Source organism: Podarcis muralis, chromosome 1 (assembly GCF_964188315.1).
Source record: "Podarcis muralis chromosome 1, rPodMur119.hap1.1, whole genome shotgun sequence".
Lineage (NCBI taxonomy): Eukaryota > Metazoa > Chordata > Lepidosauria > Squamata > Lacertidae > Podarcis > Podarcis muralis.
This window is the reverse complement of record NC_135655.1, coordinates 45625896-45645458: the sequence shown is the minus strand read 5'-3', so window position 1 is coordinate 45645458 and position 19563 is coordinate 45625896. Positions and strand designations below refer to the sequence as shown.

The 19563-nt window shown below is 42.0% G+C and overlaps 1 protein-coding gene across 3 annotated transcripts; it reads left to right on the top strand.

Moving 5' to 3' along the window:
• Positions 1 to 858: 858 nt before the first annotated feature.
• On the top strand, positions 859 to 18586 carry DCAF4 (DDB1 and CUL4 associated factor 4). 3 transcript variants are annotated; one of them, XM_028724627.2, is made up of 14 exons: positions 859 to 1000; positions 2591 to 2743; positions 4244 to 4332; positions 6879 to 7036; positions 7820 to 7902; positions 9315 to 9417; positions 9736 to 9879; positions 10655 to 10704; positions 12238 to 12317; positions 13002 to 13097; positions 13173 to 13270; positions 13632 to 13808; positions 13912 to 14026; positions 14665 to 18586. In XM_028724627.2, exons 2-14 carry the CDS (start codon positions 2634 to 2636, stop codon positions 14913 to 14915), a joined length of 1554 nt encoding a protein of 517 aa, XP_028580460.2. In that variant the 5' UTR covers positions 859 to 1000; positions 2591 to 2633; the 3' UTR covers positions 14916 to 18586. The 3 variants fall into 3 exon arrangements, with proteins under 3 accessions (XP_028580460.2, XP_028580452.2, XP_077783565.1); XM_028724619.2 differs by lacking the exon at positions 859 to 1000 and adding an exon at positions 1021 to 1178; XM_077927439.1 differs by lacking the exon at positions 859 to 1000 and adding an exon at positions 1269 to 2204.
• The last annotated feature ends 977 nt before the right edge of the window (positions 18587 to 19563 follow it).

Sequence of the window (19563 nt, the reverse complement as noted above, 5' to 3'; positions counted from 1 at the left end):
ATTGCTATATAGAAGTTCCACAGAATTCAACCCAGTATATATACTTATGGGTGGCATTCAATTAAGTCAAAAGTTAGACCCCCTGAAGTCAGCTCTATGATCTATTTCATATATACATTAGCTGTCCTAGGATTTACGTAGCAGTCCAAGGATTTATTTGCAGTTTCATAAGGGTATATATTGAAAGTAAATAATTAAATGAGCAAATGAAATGAATTTGGAAGGTATTTTTAAAAGGGGGGGAAGAGGGGGGAAGGAAGTCAAACTTTGAAATGTTGAATTGATTGTAAAACTAATGAAATGTATAAACTTGAAAAGTATAAATAAAAACTTTTTTTAAAAAAAAAAAGGATTTACTTCTCCCTAATTGTACTATTTCTATCTTAACACTAGGCTTTCAAGAGAAAGAGCTGAGCTCTCAATGCCCGCGCCTCCAGGGCGAGCAACAGCGCATCTCTGAGGTAAAACCAAAACCAAAAACTTCTCCCGAGGGCGGGACGCCGTTTCCTCAACCCGTTTCTACGAGTTGCTCGAAGCCACGCCCACACGGGTTCGTCGCGTGGCCAGAGAATCCTCCGCGCCCCGCCTACTTCTTCTGAACGGACAATACAGTAACCCCTTCCCCGCCGCCAAACAGTCACGTGACCGTCAGCGAGGCAGGAGGTTGGGCGGAGGGGACGCGGGGAGAGACATTGAAGATACATAGTTCGGCCGCTCTGGATCTCTCTCTCTCTCTCCCGGCGAGGAAAACAAAACAGCATATGATCGGCACCCCGATTCGACCAATTGAAAGGCTCGGGCGGGCGGAGAGGCGGGACGAGGAAGGGAACCAATGAGAGAGCAGTTGTGAAGGGGGAAGCTGAAGGAAGTGCTGAGTCGAAGTAGCTTAAAGCTTCCGAGTGAACGGGCTGCGGGGGGGGGGCGGGGGGCGAGGCAGAGAGTAGTTTTTCCTGCCACGTCGCTGCTGGAGGTGTCTGGAACCTTGAAGATCAAAGATTAGGTGGGATATGCGTGCGCGCGCATGTGGTCGCTAGCAGAGGGAGGAGCTGGGAGGAGGAGGCGGAGCAGAAGCGGAGGAGGAGACGCAGGAGTAGGAGCGACTCCTTGACCACTTCCAGAGTTTTGAGGGAAACGGAGCTGGAAGGAAGGAGGCTGCTGACGGCTGCTGCTTGAGGCTGGTAGGACGGAGTCCGGGGGGGGGGGGAGCGGGAAGTTATGGGTCTTTGCTTCACTCCTTGAAGCGGGAAGGGCAGAGGCGCCGTGTGCTGCCGACTTTGTGGACTTCCCACAGGCACCTGGTTGGCCGCTACGGCCCCTCGGCACAAATTCGCTGTTTTTTCCTCCTCTGACTTTAGCTGTGGGTTAGGTTTTGGTTGGGTTATGATAATTTTAGCTCATATTTTAGTGGTCAAGATTTAATGTATATTTTTAACTGCTGCTAAATCTGAATGGTCTCTGTTAAACCCAGTTGCAATTCAATGTATTCCTGTTGTGTTTTATGATTTTTCTGATCTTGTAAGTGAGCCGGAACTGGTCTGTGACTGTAATAATAAAATTCATTTTAATTGTTGGGTTGAGAGACCCTTGACTTAATCCAACCATAAAATAATAGTTACAGGTAGTAGCCGTGTTGGTCTGCCGTAGTCGAAACAAAATTAAAAAATTACTTCCAGTAGCACCTTAGAGTCCAATTAAGTTTGTTATTGGTATGGGCTTTCGTATGCATGCACACTTCTTCAGATAGTCTGGCTTGTATAAACAACTTCCATGAAAGCCGATATAGAAACAGTTTCCATTAAAGTCGGCCTAACAACACAATTGCAGTACAAGGCTAATAATACTAAGACAAAACTAACCAGTAGTAGGAATAGCCAATACCTATATCCTAACAGAAAGCTTGTTACGGGTTTCACGTGCTGTCTTAAATGAATCAGAGAGTAAGTTGGATGAATGTTATTGTGCAGCGGCTAGGATCCAGAGAGTTGCTTTACTGGAGCTCTGGTTTTACTGCTAGCCCGGTGGACTTATTTCCTTATTTTTTGTTTTTTAAGTTGAAGAACACATGTTGTATGTACAGTGGTATGTACAGTGCTTCAGGATGAGAACAGAAATTGTGCGGCGGGGGCGGGAGGCCCCATTAGCTAAAGTGGTGCTTCAGGTTAAGAACAGTTTCAGGTTAAGAACGGACCTCCAGAACGAATTAAGTACGTAACCAGAGGTACCACTGTATCACAAACTACTTTTTGAAATAATTTCCCCAAAGAATCCTGGGGGAGCTACAATTCTCAGCAGCCTTTAACACGCTACCGTTCCCAGGATTCTTTGGGGGAAGCCATGTGCTTTCGGGGTGCAGTGGCGTAGCATGCAGTGGCGTAGCGTGGGTTGTCAGCACCCGGGGCAAGGCAAGTAATTTGCGCCCCCTAACCCGTGGATTTGCGCCCCCTAACCTGTGGATTTGCCCTAACCCCAGATGTTGCGCCCGGTGCGGCCGGCCCCCCCTGCACCCCCCATGCTACGCCACTGTCGGGGTGTATGATGTGGCCGTGAACACAGAATTTAAAGCAGCTGAATTGTGGTGTTATTTGTGTAGAGCTCTTCAAAACTGCTGAAAGTTGTGCTGTACAGTGTACAGAATGAAACGAAACTGTTGGCGAGGCAGAATCTGCTGGCGAGACAATCGAAGGCCAGGTCCCAATCAGACTTGGAGGATACGCCACCGCTGGACTTCTTCAGCAAGGCTAGGGTAGGTGATGATACTTTCAAATTTTTAAGGATTAATGCTTTAAATAGAATGGATGAGTCTTGGATATTTACAGTGAAAGTCCACGCTTAAATATTGGCACAATAGTTGCCCTGCCACACTCAGTTTGCAACTCAGTGCTGCAGAACATCAGTGTCGGTGTCCATTGGAGGAAGCAGAAAAACTGAAACATTAATTTTTTTCATGCACTTTCTACAGTGGTTTACAGAAATAAATATGCAGATAGTTAAGAAAAGTAATAATAAATATGCAGACAATTTAAAATATTTTCTATAATTTTAAATTTTATGTGATTTCAATTTGTATGTATAATTGCTGTAAACCGCTTTCATTGTTTTTATGAATTTGAAGTATACAAGTATTTTTTAAATAAAATAAATATATAAGCAATGAAGCGTTTTGGCCCTTAAGCATTATCTAAGAAGGTCTTTAGGGTTTTATGTTAATTTTTTGTTCACAGTTCATATGTGATATATGCCTTTTAGATGAAAATGGCTAATTTTTTGATTGCCCCTATTAAAACAGATAGCAAACTAACTAATGTTTGTGTGGACGTCACTCCGAGTCAATAGTAAATTATCTGAAGTATGTACGTTGCTCTGGATAACTCTGTAGAGATTAGGTAATCTGTCTATAAACTGCATACACACAGTAAAATTGATTCCTATATTGGGATAGAGTAGACCATGGGACTTAACATTTGGTTATTGTAAGCAGTGTTGTAGGAGGACTTGGAAGTGAAAGATCCAGGGGGATATTGGACGAGGTGGAATTTGAGTATTATACTGAGAGGTGGGGCATTTTTCCAATGCGGAAGGGAAAAGAAATGTAATAGCGGGGGGGGGGGGGGAGAGAGAGAAAGCAGGGGACATGTTCCCTTTTCTTATTCCGTTCTCTTCCTCAGCGTCCCCCAACAAAATTGAGTTCCCCAGTAGAACACTGGAGTAAAGGTAAAGGTACCCCTGCCCGTACGGGCCAGTCTTGACAGACTCTAGGGTTGTGCGCCCATCTCACTCAAGAGGCCGGGGGCCAGCGCTGTCCGGAGACACTTCCGGGTCACGTGGCCAGCGTGACATCGCTGCTCTGGCGAGCCAGAGCCGCACACGGAAACGCCGTTTACCTTCCCGCTATAAAGCGGTCCCTATTTATCTACTTGCACCCGGGGGTGCTTTCGAACTGCTAGGTTGGCAGGCGCTGGGACTGAACAACGGGAGCGCACCCCGCCGCGGGGATTCGAACCGTCGACCTTTTGATCGGCAAGCCCTAGGCGCTGAGGCTTTTACCCACAGCGCCACCTGCGAACACTGGAGTAGGTGGCTTTATATTGCTCAGGATAATGACATTTCTTGAAATTAGTTTCCTGCTTTTTTATTCACTCTTAACCTTTTCACTGATAGTTAATTCGATATTTGTACTTGTTTAATATTTAACCCACCAAATATTTTATGGAATCTTTCTTACTTATGTATCTCCTTCTTATAGACAAGAACCACCACTGCACCCAGACACTGGCGAAGATGAATCTCCCTCCTCTGCATTATCTGAAATACTCTCGAACTTGCCACCACCTGGTAAGGAATTTACCAAGAAAGTTCCCACTGCTTTCATGAGTTTGAGACCTTTGACATGTATCGTCACTCAACTTTTCAAAGGGTGCCTGCCGCCTGTGTCTAAGGAATATTTTAATCAGTTTTAAAATATTGACAAGTCAAATTGACAAATGGAAAGTAGCGGCTTTCTTGAAGTCAAATATTTTTTTCAAACGATAAATATATAAACATTTTTTTCAAACATAATTCACTTAAATGAATATTTCAAGGCCTTGCCATGCCATCTTTATTAATACAAGTTTCTTTAGGGTGCTTCTGCCAGACATGTTGTCAACTTCAGCAACTGAGAGTGAGGTTTCCATCTTCATTTCTGTACATAAGAACTGCCCTGCTGCATCAACCTGCATGATTGACAAATAATTCCATTACTAAATTCATAGGGTTAATACGCGGTTTAAAGATTCTCACATTCTAGCAATGTCAACAGGGATGAGTGGGGGACGACTGCCATATCTGATCAGATAGAAATCAGATACATCTGTCCAGAGCAATAATACATGTTCATATTGTAAAAGGAGTTAACCTCCCTGAAGCCTCTAGGAGACGGCGAGTATAATGTGCTAAAAAAGTTATGTGCAAAGTTAAAGTAATCTTAAAGAATGACTATGCTGTCTCTATTCCAGTTGGTGAATGCAGTAACTTTGATTTGCTGCTTTCATTGTAAGTAGCCAAGGTGGATACAAATCAGTGATTTAAAAAATAGAAAAAAATGATTTTTAAAAATTTAAATTGGATTTTTAAAAATAAAATGCTTTTGGAGGAAAAATCTTGCTAAAGATAGTTTTCTAATAAGGATCTGCTTTTAATTATGTAGTATGAGGCTTTATATGCAATGTTTAAATTTTTTGGTAAATGAATTTCATTAATCCATTCACAATGTCATGCTCTTCCAGAGATTATTTGGGGCAGTTTTCTAACAAGAAGGTATTATCACAGATGCTTGTTTTTGCAGTTCTCAGAAGTATGAATTTGTGTCTGCAGATATAACATGCCTTTTCTTCATAGGAAAAATGTTATAAACATACAGAGTTGAGGAAAAAAACTTAATCCCATTGTTCCTTTCCAAATTTACATGCACAGAATCAATCCCATACCTCTTAAATGCTGAGTTCCAAGAGGTTCAATGAATAGATTGTTTGGAGTGGAATAGATCTGCACAAGTAGCTAAGTGTGAAGCTGTAAAAATGAAAGTGCAACCTCGTGAGCAGAAAACTCCGCAAGTCTTGGGATCTTTGTGTAATAATTGTGCAAGTCCGTTGTTTAACCACATCAGTTAACAAACATGGATACATATGCTATAATGTTACTGTTTTAGTTAAATAAATTGTTTAAATTGTTATTAAGGAAGTGGTTATTTTTCTCCTTCCAAAAAAGTACAGCAGAAAAGTTGTCCAAATATAAATAGTTAAATTATTAAATCTCACAATAATTTCATACTTATCTATGTATTTCTAATAGTATAACCAAATCAGTAATTTTTGCTATAACAGTAAAAACTACTCTGAAAATTTATTATTCCAAAAATGAGAGCTTCATCTGGTTGTAAATATTAAGATTATACCAGGAAGAACGAGTCTTTTTGTAAAAAGATTATTTAAATCAAGTCTTTTTAAAAATATATATATATATTTTTTAAAAAATACACATACACTTACAACCATAATAGCATAACAACAAAAAGAAAAAAGGATAAGAAGAAAAACAAAAGAAAAAAATTAAGGTAAGAAAGAAGTACATAAAATAGGTGGATGATAATACACCTTTGTGACTTCCCTCCACTAGTGCTTGTCATTTTTTCATTCAAGTTCGTATTTACATTGCAAATAATGTATCACTACATTATTTCTTTTAGTATACTATACTATTATATTATCAAGACAACTTTATGAGCTTAGTCTAAACATACCAGCATGTTATCTTTAGAGCAGTGTTTGCTCATGTACTCTTCGAACCATAACCATTGTGACCTTAATTTCTGATGTGTTTGCTATCTTATTGCCGCAGTTAATTTTGCCAGTTCTATAAATTCTGTTAATTTATATAGCCAATCCTCTTTTGTGGGTATATAATTTCCTTTCCAGTTCTTTGCAAGGAGTAACCTGGCTGCTGCAGTTGCACAAAAGAGTAATTTTTTCCTTTCTTGTGGTATCTCATCTCCTACTATACTTAGTAAGAATGACTCGGGTTTTCCCCCTAAAGATATCCTGAGCATCTTTTTTAGTTCCTCATGGATGCATCCATCCTATTTAAATCAAGTCTTACTGGCTAGTGATTTAAATCAAATCCACCCTGTAAGTAGCTACAGTTGTCCTTTGCACTGAGTTTTTATATTTATTTGTAAGAGAACTACCAGCTACTTCCTTGTGTTAAACTGCAATGGTGGATGCTTTTCCTACCACAGAAAGTAATTGTATGAAGTCCTACAAATGTTTGTCCCTTGTTATGCAGTGTAATCTATGGGGAGGATGGAAGAGGGTTCTGCTAACAGTGTTTGATTTCTTTTTAAGAATTACCAGGATTTTACTACGATCCTGAAAGGAACCGCTACTTTCGCTTGCTTCCTGGGCATAACAACAGCAACCCTCTCACCAATGAGAGTATTCAGCACAGAAGGATGGAGAGTCAAAGGCTAAAGCTCTTGGAGGAGGAGGAGAAATGCATGAAGGTGAGCTGTTGCACTTAATTATTCTCTCAAATTAGGTTCGCTTAACGCGTAAGGTCATTGCCATCAGCTGCTTTAAGGGTATGTACCCTATTTTTTGCTCTATAAGACTCACTTTTTCCCTCCTAAAAAGTAAGGGGAAATGTGTGTGCGTCTTATGGAGCGAATGCAGGCTGTGCAGCTATCCCAGAAGCCAGAACAGCAAGAGGGATTGCTGCTTTCACTGCGCAGTGATCCCTCTTGCTGTTCTGGCATCTGAGAGTCAGAATATTTTTTTCCCTTGTTTTCCTCCTCCAAAAACTAGGTGCGTCTTATGGTCTGGTGTGTCTTATAGAGCGAAAAATACGGTAATTCTATGCCGGATTCTGGTTTCTGATTTAAGTTTACACATTTCTCTTACGTATGAAAATCTTATTGTTCAAGCTTTAATTCATAAATTGAAAGCTTACATTAGTCATATGATTAAGCATAGAACAAGATTATGTGAAGTCCACACACTTGCTCGATGTAAGAGTGACAATGGTACATGAAGAGTTCATGGAGTTGTATTCAATGAAGTCACTGGATGAACAACTTCCAGTGGTGCAATGGAACTTCCTGTCCTTTGTCCTTTGGGAGTTCCCCCATTCCTCCAGAGCAGGACGGCGTTTGTCTGTACTCAAGCACACATGTGGAGGTTGGGAAATTCCATTGTGTGACAGTTCTGCTTATGGTTTTGTTGGATTCAGCCCATGATTTTTTTAAGCACAAGGAACATGATTGTGCACTTTCACCATTTTTAAACAGAAAGCATCCAGGTCTGGGCTGAACTCTTCAATCGTTTTACGCAAGAGGCAGTTAGGTTTGCCTAGCTCTATCAACTATCGCAGGTAAGAGGATTTCACATTCCTTTTATGTTGCAAAGCTCTTTCTCTTAAGCTCTGTGGAAAAGGGGAACTTCTCTAACAGGCCAGAGTGACTACAAGGTGCCCAATTACTGAATATACATTGTTGCTTATGGGTTTATTTGTATCAGATTCTACAGTATGTGGAGGATGGATCTACAACATACCTTTCACATTTATTTGGTTTGCAGCCTACCTAAAACCTCTTTTGCTTGATTTGGTGGAAGAGATAGTTATCAAAGTACTTTTTTGATCAAATGGTAATTTTTCTCTGTTCATGGTACTTTAAAAAAACAATGTGTAGTTCTTGTATATAAGTTACTTTTACTCCATTTTTATCCCGTCCTTCCAAAGGGCAGCCTTTATTAGACTAGATTTTATTTCAGCTAAACAGTCTAATTGCTGCTGTCACTGAGGGTGATATCCAACTAACTCACTTGTAAATGCATTTGCGCGATTCACCTTACAAACCCCATCAGCAAAAGCCCTATGCGAGGGCTTCCACTTGCATGATGGGGCTTTCCCTCGTCTCTCCTCCCACCACTGTATGCCACCTGAAATTGACTGGTGGGGAGGTGGAGGTGAAGCCCCCAGAGCAGTGAAGGGGGGGATCGATCCATCTGGCAAGTAGATAGGGGAGGAACCACCTATTCAAATCAGCAGGCTTAAGTCTCTTTTGAGTATGATGAACGCTGGATATCATCTATGGAATTTCACTGATCTTGATAGGCAATACACTGCAATTTATCCCCCCCCCCCCCAAAAAAAAACTCCACTATTGGACTCTGCACTGGAAATGATAGGTTTGGGAACATTCAGGTACCAATCCTATGGCTAGTTGGTGGGGAAATATGAAGGCATTTTAACCACCCATCTATTAATGCCTTGTCAGACTCCACTGGCAGAATAGAAGGGAGTACAGAGTGCAGTCCTTCCATTACCATGTGTAAAATATTTTTAAAAATACTTTGGTTTTTCCTCCTGTTGGAAACAAGGGGCCGGATACATTTAGATAAAGTTCAGAAGTGTATGTAAATCTCCGAGTTTTGGAATGTTATCAGGAAACCAGGAAGGCTTTGGACCCAACCAGCTTCCTAAAATGTCTTCACCCTTTTGACCCTGCATCATGTTGGGCCAAGGTGTCAGAAGAAGCTGGTGCCATTGGAGAAGGATGCTCCGACACTGGTTCTCCCTGACCCACAGTTCTGTTTGTTATGTAGAAGGGTTAGATCTGATTGTCCTATGAGCACTGCTACACCATCTCCAGGGGCCACAGGACAGCACTCTTAATTTATCTGATCACTCTAAAATAACACTTGATTATTAGCACTGATACTGGCTTGTTGACATTAAATGCCAGTTTCCTTGGTTGTTCTCTTTTCCTCGTTCTTATGTAGGTCGATCCATGAATTAAAAGTGAATTGCATGCAGAGAAGGAAATTGGAAATTGAGACCCCAGATTCCTCTATTTGTGGAAGCAACAATTTTAAATTGATAATGGTAAGTTGGAGGGGTTTTGTTTTGTTTTTTTACTTATGTTAGGACAGTCATTTATCTTGGTATTAAGGTTGCAATGTGGTCTTACAGCAAGAAGGATCTCTTCTAGATGCATCCATGGGTCCCTTTAGAAATTATTCTTCCATTCATTTGGAAGAATGGCAGCTAGGATCTTGGGGCAGGATGGGTGGCAGGGGGGCATTTGGCAACTGATAAACTTTCTGTAACATTTTGAGATGAGCTTGCGATTTTCTTCATTAGTGGAAGAGCCCTCCTTGGGGGAAAAGTAACCCCTCAGCAATTCACACCTTGCTTTTGCAGGCAGACAGTGCCTCTGAAAGAATATTCACGGTGAATGATGTGGAGCATGGAGGATGTAAATGTGGTATTGTCAACCTCAGTGGTCTGGGGAAGAATACTCTTACTGTGGAAATGTACGACAACCTGTATTTTACAAACCGCAAGGTACTGCTCTGTCCTTCTTTCAAGTTTAGAATTTATTTCTTCTCTTTAACCCTAACTATTGAGACCAAGCAGAAATGTGGAGCACTTAAGTAGATTTCTGAATATCAGTTGCTGGGGAACAACACTTGGAGAGGACCAATTTACTTGTGTTCTGCTTATGGGCTTTCCATAGCCATCTGGTTTGACCGCTGTGGGACATGGGATGTTGAACTAGATAAGCCTCTGGTCTCATAAGTTGGTCTGCTCTTGTGTGAGAGCCTAGCCACAGTTATCTGTGTTCCAGGTTAGATTATTGTAACTCATATGTGGTTTGAATATGGAAGCTCTTTTCAGAATTCAGTTGCAAGACTGCTAAACCAAGACCAGACATTAGGAACATGTTTCATCTCTGCTTAAATAAGTTTTTGGAGGGTGGAATATCAGTCCTTATAACCATAGGGATGAGACCCTTTTCCAAAGATTGTAGTGCGCAGTATAAAAACACAAAATGCCTAACATTAAAAAAAAAAAATAATTACACACATCCCACACAAACATACTTTTAAAAGGCCATAAATTTTTTAAAAGGCCTGGTTAAAGAGCTGTGCCAATCTGTATGAAATCTATGGATTCTCATCTATTAACTAGATTGCGTTCAGCTTCCTATTCATTTTCAGGGGGCAGGGGGAGCAGGGTTATACTTTCATCACTAAGCCTGTTCAGTTAATCTATCTGCATTCATATATCCTTGTTCCAATAGGCATTTTCTGTTTTTTTGTTTTTGTTTATTTTCAAGGTGAATTCTGTGTGTTGGGCCTCGCTAAGTCATCCGGATTCCCATGTGTTATATCCTTCTTATAAAAAAATGAAATGCTATCGACTGTCTGGCTCCGAAACACCCTCTCTGATTGCATGAAGCCCGGCTGGCCCTGTAGTTTTTGCTGGAGATGAGGATGATGAAACAATCGCTGACACTGCTAGAGCACCGGTGGCTGAAAACTCATTCCGAGTCAGACCAAACACTGGTTAGAGCTCAATGTTGAGCCTACCAAGTGGTGATAGTGACGGCGAAGAGGACCTTCTTCACCGCCTCTATTGCATCTGCAGAGAACAGCAGCAGGAGACTCTTTTCAAGTGGTTCACAATCTAGCGGAACCACCTTCACCATCAGGTCCTTGTGATGACCCCAATTATCTCCTGCAATGATTTTGAAAAGTTCTTTGCAGATAGTCGCTCAGATTCAGAAAGAGGTAGACTCCACGGTGGGATCCAGGCTGGGGTGGAAGAGTGCTAGGGTCCTGTCTGGTGATGTTGCATGGGATCAATTCCAATGAGGATGTGGACAGGCTGCTTGGACAAGTGAAACCAACCACATGTCTCCTGGATCCTTGCCCATCCTGGCTCATAAAAGCGAGCCGGGCTGGGCGATGGGCTCCACAGGGTGGTGAATGCTTTCCTCTGGACACTGAGGTCCAGCTCCGAGGGCCTTCTAGCGGTTCCCTCACTGCGAGAGGCCAAGTTACAGGGAACCAGGCAGAGGGCCTTCTCGGTAGTGGCGCCCGCCCTGTGGAACGCCCTCCCATCAGATGTCAAAGCGATAAACCTGACATTCAGAAGACATCTGAAGGCAGCCCTGTTCAGGGAAGTTTTTAATATGTGACATTTTAGTGTATCTTTCATCTTTGTTGGAAGCCGCCCAGAGTGGCTGGGGAAACCCAGCCAGATGGGCGGGGTACAAATAATAAATTATTATTATTATTAATATATCTGTGAGGGAGCCTTCCCAGACCCGCTGAAAGTGGCAGTTTATTAAACCGCTTCTTAAAAAACATCTTTGGACCTGGCCAATATGGCCAACTATCACCCAGTCTCAAATCTTCTGTTTTGGGGCAAGGTGCACCATTTAGGTGCACCATTTAGACCCCTCCCAAAAAACATGAAAATCATGTTCTCTTCAGTATGACTCTAGAAAAATCAGTTTTCTGTTCTGGGGCTTTGAAATTAAATTAAGTAACGCTACTGCAATGTTTTTGTGCTTTGTGGTAGAAAGAGGAGGAACATGACTTCCATCATTTATCTGTTTTTTCCTTCTGTTTATTCTTAGTATCCATGCTAAAAGTAGGGAGCAGAGATTGGAGACATTGGTTTAAATGGGGGTGGGGAACCCCGTAAGTTAACACTTTTATCTATGATGCTTTCTTGATAGTGCATGTAGTACATCTTGAAATGCTCTGAAATCTCCTGTTTTCTAGTGAAATATTTATTAGTGCAACTGTGGCAGAGGGAGATCCGCCTCTTGGGCTGATTTAAAGTGACACATTCTGTTCCTGCGAGAGCTGTCTGTATTGTCTCTTTAATATCCTTAACTACCTCCATCAAGCTGTGCCTCATGGGCATTGCAGAAACTCTCGGCTGTGCCAGCCTGCTTCCAGCATCTTTGTTCAATAACTCTAATGCAGGTAGTGTATATCTGTTGGGTGAAGTCTTAGGCATGCAGAGATCCTATATGAGACATACCAGTTTTACCGTTCCCAAGTATGGTTTTTCTGAGTGTTATAAGAATAACACTGACATTGCCTTGTGTCCAGGCCTCTGGCTTTTGTTGGTTTGGTTTAGGTAACTAGTCAGCCTTCTGTCGGTAACTGTTTTGCTCCCTTTATTGAACATGGTTTTTTAAATTATGTCCGAAGCACGTTGCTAATGTTCAGCCACTGAAAGAGGCAAGCATATGCTTTGGGTAGAGGGCATACTTATAAAAGATGGGATTTAGGGATGCATCGTGCAATTTATTCATCATAGGGGGAAAGAGAATGTTAGCCACTTTGAGACTCCTTAAAGGGAGTGAAAGGCGGGATATCAAATCCAAACTCCTCTTCTTCAAAGCAGTTTGACTAAAGTAAATGAGACTGCTTTGGTCTAAGTGGATTATGGCCTTGCTCCCTGGCAGGCATGCAAAGCAGGCATTGGGTCATCAGTTAAGCAGTTCAATGCAGCAGAAGCTCTTCAAGTGGTTTTTTTGCATTTGAATGTTTTGAAGATACAGTGGTGTGAATAATAAAAGATAGGTACCCTATACCGGTTTTGGGGAGACAAACCTGGTGTTGAGGATGCTTTCCTAATGGCTTCTTCCTTTTTCTTTTTAGGAGACCAGCCTGGAATGTTGTGCAGCTTCAAGATCTCCACAGCCTGGTCCTGTGCTTGGTGTCTGAATCCTCAGGCTGATAATTACTTTAGCACAGGTAAGGTGCAATACTTTACCACTATCATTATGGAGCTAATTACTTGTCTGGTGCTTACATTTTGTTTCATCTTAGGTTTAAGTCAACAAGTCCATGTGACCAATGCAGTGACCGGTCATCGTCAGATATTTTCTATCAGCAGTGATGCTCTCGCACAGCAGTTTGCCACCCAGGTAGGAGACACTTTTTGTGCAACAAGCAGACCCAGGCAATGATAGCCCTGAATTTCTGTGGTTAATGTTGTCACCACTCAACTTAAACAAGCTTTGAGGATACAGGTAAGTTGTACTATAGAGTAGTGGATAGAGCACTGAGCTTTGGTGGAGAAAACCTGGGTTCGGATCCTAGTCACTGAATTTGCCTGGTTTTCTTTGGTTGGTATCATGTAGCTTATTTCAGATGGTTGATGCCTGGATAAAATGGAGGTGGGGAAAAGCCCAGGTACACAACCCCTCGCTACCCAAGAAGGAGGGTTTGGGTACAAGTAGTAAGGCAGTGTTGAAATCCACTGAATTTGTTCTTTGGCTTTTATAGGCTCCAGTGCTGTATAATGGCTGCCGTTCAGGGGAGATTTTCAGCATTGATATCCGCCGCCCCATGAATACAGGGCAAGGGTTGAAAAGCCTCCGGCTGTTTCATGACTCTGCAGTCACATCTGTGAATCTTCTGAAGGATGAACAGTACCTCTTGGCTGCAGACATGGCAGGCCGGGTAGAGATCCAGTTTGTTTCACAAAATATTCCATGAATATTGTTTTTACTGATTTGCCTAAGCATTCCTGATGTGTTTGTTCTCTTACTCTGTCCATTTACAGATAAAACTCTGGGATCTGAGAAAACTAAAATGTGTGAAAGAATATCATGGTCATCACAATGAACACAGCATTCTGCCTTTGCATGTCAATGAGGAAGAAGGGCTTCTTACAGCAGGTAGGGCACATGGTCATGCACAAAATGGAGTTTGCCTAAAAAACAATGTTGAGACAAAGCTGTCTGCCGTTGTTTTTGACAAATGTTTTATATATCTCTAGGGCTGTGTAGTGAGAGTTTTTCCACCGTTGTTCAGCCACTGGATCCAGTGCATTTCACTCACAGTAACTGTACCAAGTCAAAATATTGGTCCATCTGCCTTAGTGTTGTCCACACTGGCTGGCAGCAGCTGCCCAGTGTTTCAGACGGACTTATATAACCTATAATTAGAAAATAATGCTGTCCTGCATTTGAATTGTGAAGAAATCTTAATAGCTGACAGGAAACATGCCCAGGACTCCACAAAATGTGTTTAGTCTGCTGACCCAAATTTTCAGAAAAGTTCTCCTCTTTGGGAGATTCATTTGCGCTTTCTTCCACATATGTATTTCCTGGGCTTGTGTTTTACTCTCCACAAATGGCTGAGCTTTATCCTTGGCCTCTGATGTTGTTGGCCACCATCTCCATAAATCCACAATCAGTCCCAGCCTCGCATGACTGAGGAGACAGGGAGATGTAAATGTAAATGTAACAAGTATTTCAACAAATGGACGCAATGGGCTGTTCGGTGCTAGAATTTTTGTTCTTTCCTTCCTCAGTGGGTCAGGATTGTTATACACGAATTTGGAGTCTCCAAGACGCTCATTTGCTACGGACTATCCCTTCTCCACATCCATTTTCCACTGACTCCATCCCAAGTGTGGAGTTTTCATCCCACCTTGGAGGCTCCCGAGGGGTTCCTGGCTTGCTTATGGCTGTCAAGCAGGATCTCCATTATTTCTCCTATAAAACAGACGATCCATATTGTCTGTCTGCCAAAGAAGCGGACAATTCCACTCCACCTCAGTGATGGAGAACAAAAATGTGGAGGCTGTCTGCCCTGCATCTTGGTGTATGGAGGTGGGCTGTGGTTCTTTCCTTTAACATTCTTTATTTTCTTATTTCGTGAACACTTTTCTCCTCAGTTTTCATTTTTTCAGAATATTGTGAATAAAGTCAACTGGTTATGGGAGCGGTTAGTTGATTTTGCTATTTTCAAACACAGTTCTTTGATTTTTATTGCATATTGTCAGCTTCAGATGTTGAAACTCATAGAAGAAAAAATTCAGTATACCTGCATCCTCAGATATGCCACTTTACAGTTTCCATGCTGCATGCTTGCTCCTAATTGTTTTCTTGGAGAGCTTATAGGTTTTATATAAGCCCACCGAAATAGTAGAACAATGCTGGCTATCGAGGAAGGGTGCTTTCATCAGCAGTGCAAGCAACCTGCAGGAATATTGCCCATGCCATGCAGAATGGCTGCTGTTCTGGAAATCCTGATTATACCTACCATTCTTGCTTCTGGGCTGAACCTGTTCAGTTCCAGTTACTGAGCTTGTTGATTACTCAATACATATTTTTCTTGCTTCTGTAATTTGCTAGGAATGCTTACCAAAAGCTATGCCATCTTGCATAGTCTCTGAGGTGGGTCTGCTCATGTTCCCAATGTCCTAAGAACTAGAATTATCTAAGAGATATTTCAAGTGACATAAATCAAGCACAACAAATACTTGCTTCCCAAAGTATGTTTCTACTTTGATGGATAGGGAACAAGTGTGTGCAGATTTATGCTAAACCTGACCTGTTCAGCACACCATTTTACGCTTTTTAAAATAAGTGGATTTAGATTTTATTTTGACTGTTCTTCGGCAACTTTGCTTACTGAAATCTAGATAAGATTTTTGTGTTAAACTCAAATGTTTAAGAATTTAAGCAAAAGTTTGTTATTTGTTGCTGCTGCTGTTTTTAGAGATTCTGCATCTTCATCATTCCACTATGAAAATGTTTCTTAAAAGATAAAGGGAGACTGAAGTTCTCAGTGGATGGTGGATTTGAAACCGCAGATCCATTCCAGCATAATAACAAACATTTTTGCAGTCTCTGGAAAAGTGGTATGGTTTTTAAGACAACAGCAGCTGAAGGAGGAATTTAATTATTTTACTTGGAGCTCAGATACCAGCATGTCTGATGACACCTAATCCACAATAGCAGCTTGTAGTTCTGAAACAAGTAAGGAGTGAGAGACGGCTGCCAAAGAGGGCTCCCCCCCCGCACCAGAACAGAAATTGAGACTCTCTTGCCCACCTTTGGGGGCTTGGAAGACAGTTTTGGAAATATCAGCACAGCTTTTGCTGAGATAACTGTTAAGCATCATTTTCCAAGGCTCCAAAGAGCCTACCAAAATTCAAAAGACAAGACTTTTGATGTGGAAAACAGTTCTGGGTGTTCTCATTATGGTTTTAATGAGCGTTTGGAACAGGATATGACAGGTGTGTATGGCTTGCAGATATATTTGATTTGAAGGTCCCCGGGGGGGGGGGGATTTGAGTATACTCATTGAGTTAACTTTTCCACTGGAGTGGCAAGCGGGACTTAATGACATATTGTAGTAAGTGAAAACCTTCCTTACCAATGAGGATCAGCACAGTATTTCAAGACTGATCTGCTGGGCTGTTTCATTGCAGGGAACAATTTTCATTGAAGTGGGTCATTGAATCCTTAATCTACTTAGGTGTACAAATACCTACTCAGTTGTCAAAACTGTAATTTCATACTACAGGCAACCACCACCTCAACCCCCTAGAGAAGGAGAATCTGGAATATGATGCTTTTGAATGAACTAGTTAACGTGACTTTTTTCATAAGCATAACCGAGAGTCTGTTCCATGTTCAAAATATTTTAAGACACTGTAGGGTTTTTTGACGAGTAGGAATAAATTAAATATTTTGGACTGGAGGTTCTGAATGTGGCTCTCCCAGACATCCCTTTAGTGTGCACCAAGTTCCCTCACCATTCATTCTTTATTATTATTATTAATTGGGATTCCTTGGCGCTTGCTATTCCTTTCTGCCTCCACACCCCATGTAGACTAGGACCTGGGTAGCCAGCACTGAAATCCTGCCCTGGGCCAGTCACTGTCTTAGTCTAACCTGCCTCACAACGCTGTTGTGACAAAGATTAGACGGGGGGAGAAACCTTGCGCTCCTTAAAGGAAAAGTGAAATACGTAGAATGAATAAAAATTCTTTATAGGATTGGAAAGGAAGAGAGCGTAGCAGGTGGCGGAAGCCTTTGCATCTTAGCCTCCCGCAACATTTCCAGCAAAGCACACCTGCTACTGCCTAGTAATTCTGAGGGATCAGGGAATGACCAGGAGTGCTTTGCTTAGAGGTGGGGACAGGTATCTGCTTTTTAAAAAAAGCTTTGGCCAGTTCTTGTGGTTGGCCTGTTGTTTTGGCCCGTGAACCTCTCCAGATAGGTTTCTGCTTCAGCTTGAATCCTAAGCTGGTAGCAGGCACTCCTAGCCACTGGATTTCCACAGAGTCCAAGAGAACCACCAAACTGTATTCTTGCCCCTTGAGAGGAATGCAACCCTATCCTGATAAGACACAACAGTGAAGACTCTCTGGATGACCTTCCCAGTGCTTTCATGTAGAGAAATCATAAACGTGTCACCATAAATCAATTAATGGAAGACTTGCAGTTACCTTTTTCAGAAGGGGAACAGTAGGCTTGGGGAAAATATGATTGTTTTTACTGAATCTGTAAAACAGACTTTGATATTTCTCTTATTAAACATTGAATCTTTACATTGAAATAATATATAGTGAAGGCTGAATTCAAATACTTCATTGTAAACAAAAGAAGAAATGCTTCATTTTTGATACCAGTATCTAAGCCTATCTTTCCATTTGCCAGCTGCCACGTTGGAAACGAATGATAACTTTGTCACGGAATAGTTGACTCGAAGCCTTTAATTTTGTAACTTTTTTTGGGTATGTTTTGGCATGGTTGCTTCATCTTACTACAGCCGGATCCCAGACGGAGAAACACACCTGTGTGCTGGGTGACCCATGCACTGCGCCTTGTAGAATATGTAAACCAGGAAAATCCCTGTTTGTGGGGCTCTTTATGGTATGGTGTGTGAAGAATATTTATTTCATTTTATACAAAACCTATGTGGGATTTAAACTTCAGTTTGGCAGGGGTGTATCACCTTTTCCTACTTTCTTTATAATGGCAAGCCAAAGACACTTCAGTAATTTGTATTATCTTATGACAATTCCTTTGTGAGCAGACACCTACTTTTGGCTTCCCATTTAAATTCCCACCCTGGCTGTGAGTCCTGGGAGAGCTGTTCCCTGCCCTGCAAGCCTTTTCCCACTTGGCCTGGGAGGACCTGGGCCCTGACTGACTTCAGCTACAAAAGCTGAGGCCGCTGAACAGACTTTGGGGCTCGACTGACTGAGGTGGGGGTGGGGGGTTGTTGCTGTTACTTTTTTTTTTTTTGTATTTTTATTTTGGTGTTATGATTTATATGGATTTTTTTTAATGTGGTTGTGTACTTTTTGATGTCTTATTGTTTATGACTACTTTTAACGTTATAATTATGTATTTTTCATTTTGTAAGCTGCCATGAGCATAGTTTTAACTATGGAAAGGTGCCATACAAATAAAATTATATATGTTTGAAAAATCTGCTAATTTTTATTCGTATTTTTTTTTACTAGTTACCACTAGCTGTACTAATTTAGCACCAATACACACATCCCTTTTTGTCAATAGATTATGAGAAGGGTGTAACGAAAGTCCATGGCAAAGGTTGATATTTTTGGCATATAAGCCCTTCTTACCGATAAAATCCCAGTTAGGAGATGGGAAGCAACAAGGTGGAAGGGGAAGGAGAGAAGGCTTTTCAGATATCTTGCCTTCCTTTTATTGACTTTGTGCACACTAAACTTAATTTGAACATATGTTAGCCTGGTACATTTGCTTATTTGTCTTTTTTTTCAAGGAAGATGAATGCCATTTCCCCCAGGCTCCCTTAGGCATATCCCTCTAATGCAGAGGTTTTCAACCTCTTTTGAGTCCATGGCTCCCTTGACCAACTACCTTCTTTCTTGTGGAGCCCAGTTATGTCACCCCTTGCCTGCAGAGTTGGCAGTCCCTCACCCCTTTTTGAACACCCTCCCTTGTGGAGTGTTCCCTCAGCCCCCTTTCCTCGGGAGTCCTCTGGGCAGCCACAGCTGCCGCCCCTGCCCCAAAGAGAGGTGCCTCCTCACACTGCCTCACAAGGGCCTGGGAAGCACCCCCTGGCCAGCCCCAGAGGCACCGTTCACCTGCTGAGCTTGTAGCCAGGGGTTCTGCAACAAACAGCTATGCATGCTTTTGGGAGGCAGAGACGCAAGAGGGCATCAGAGGAGGGAGGGAGGGAAGGAAAGAGGGACAGAGACAGCAGCAGCACATATTTGAAGACAAAGGAGCAGCAAAGGTTCACGAGGATCCCTTCACCTTCCTTTCCGGATCTGCTGTCCATGGGTAATGGGTGGACAGGCCCTCCCTATTGGGGAAAGGATACTAGACTAAATGGGCCCTTGGCCTGATCCAGCAGACACTCCTTATGTTTTAGGTGCAGGTAAACGCTAAACTCTGAAAGTCCTTGTGCTGGCCTTCCA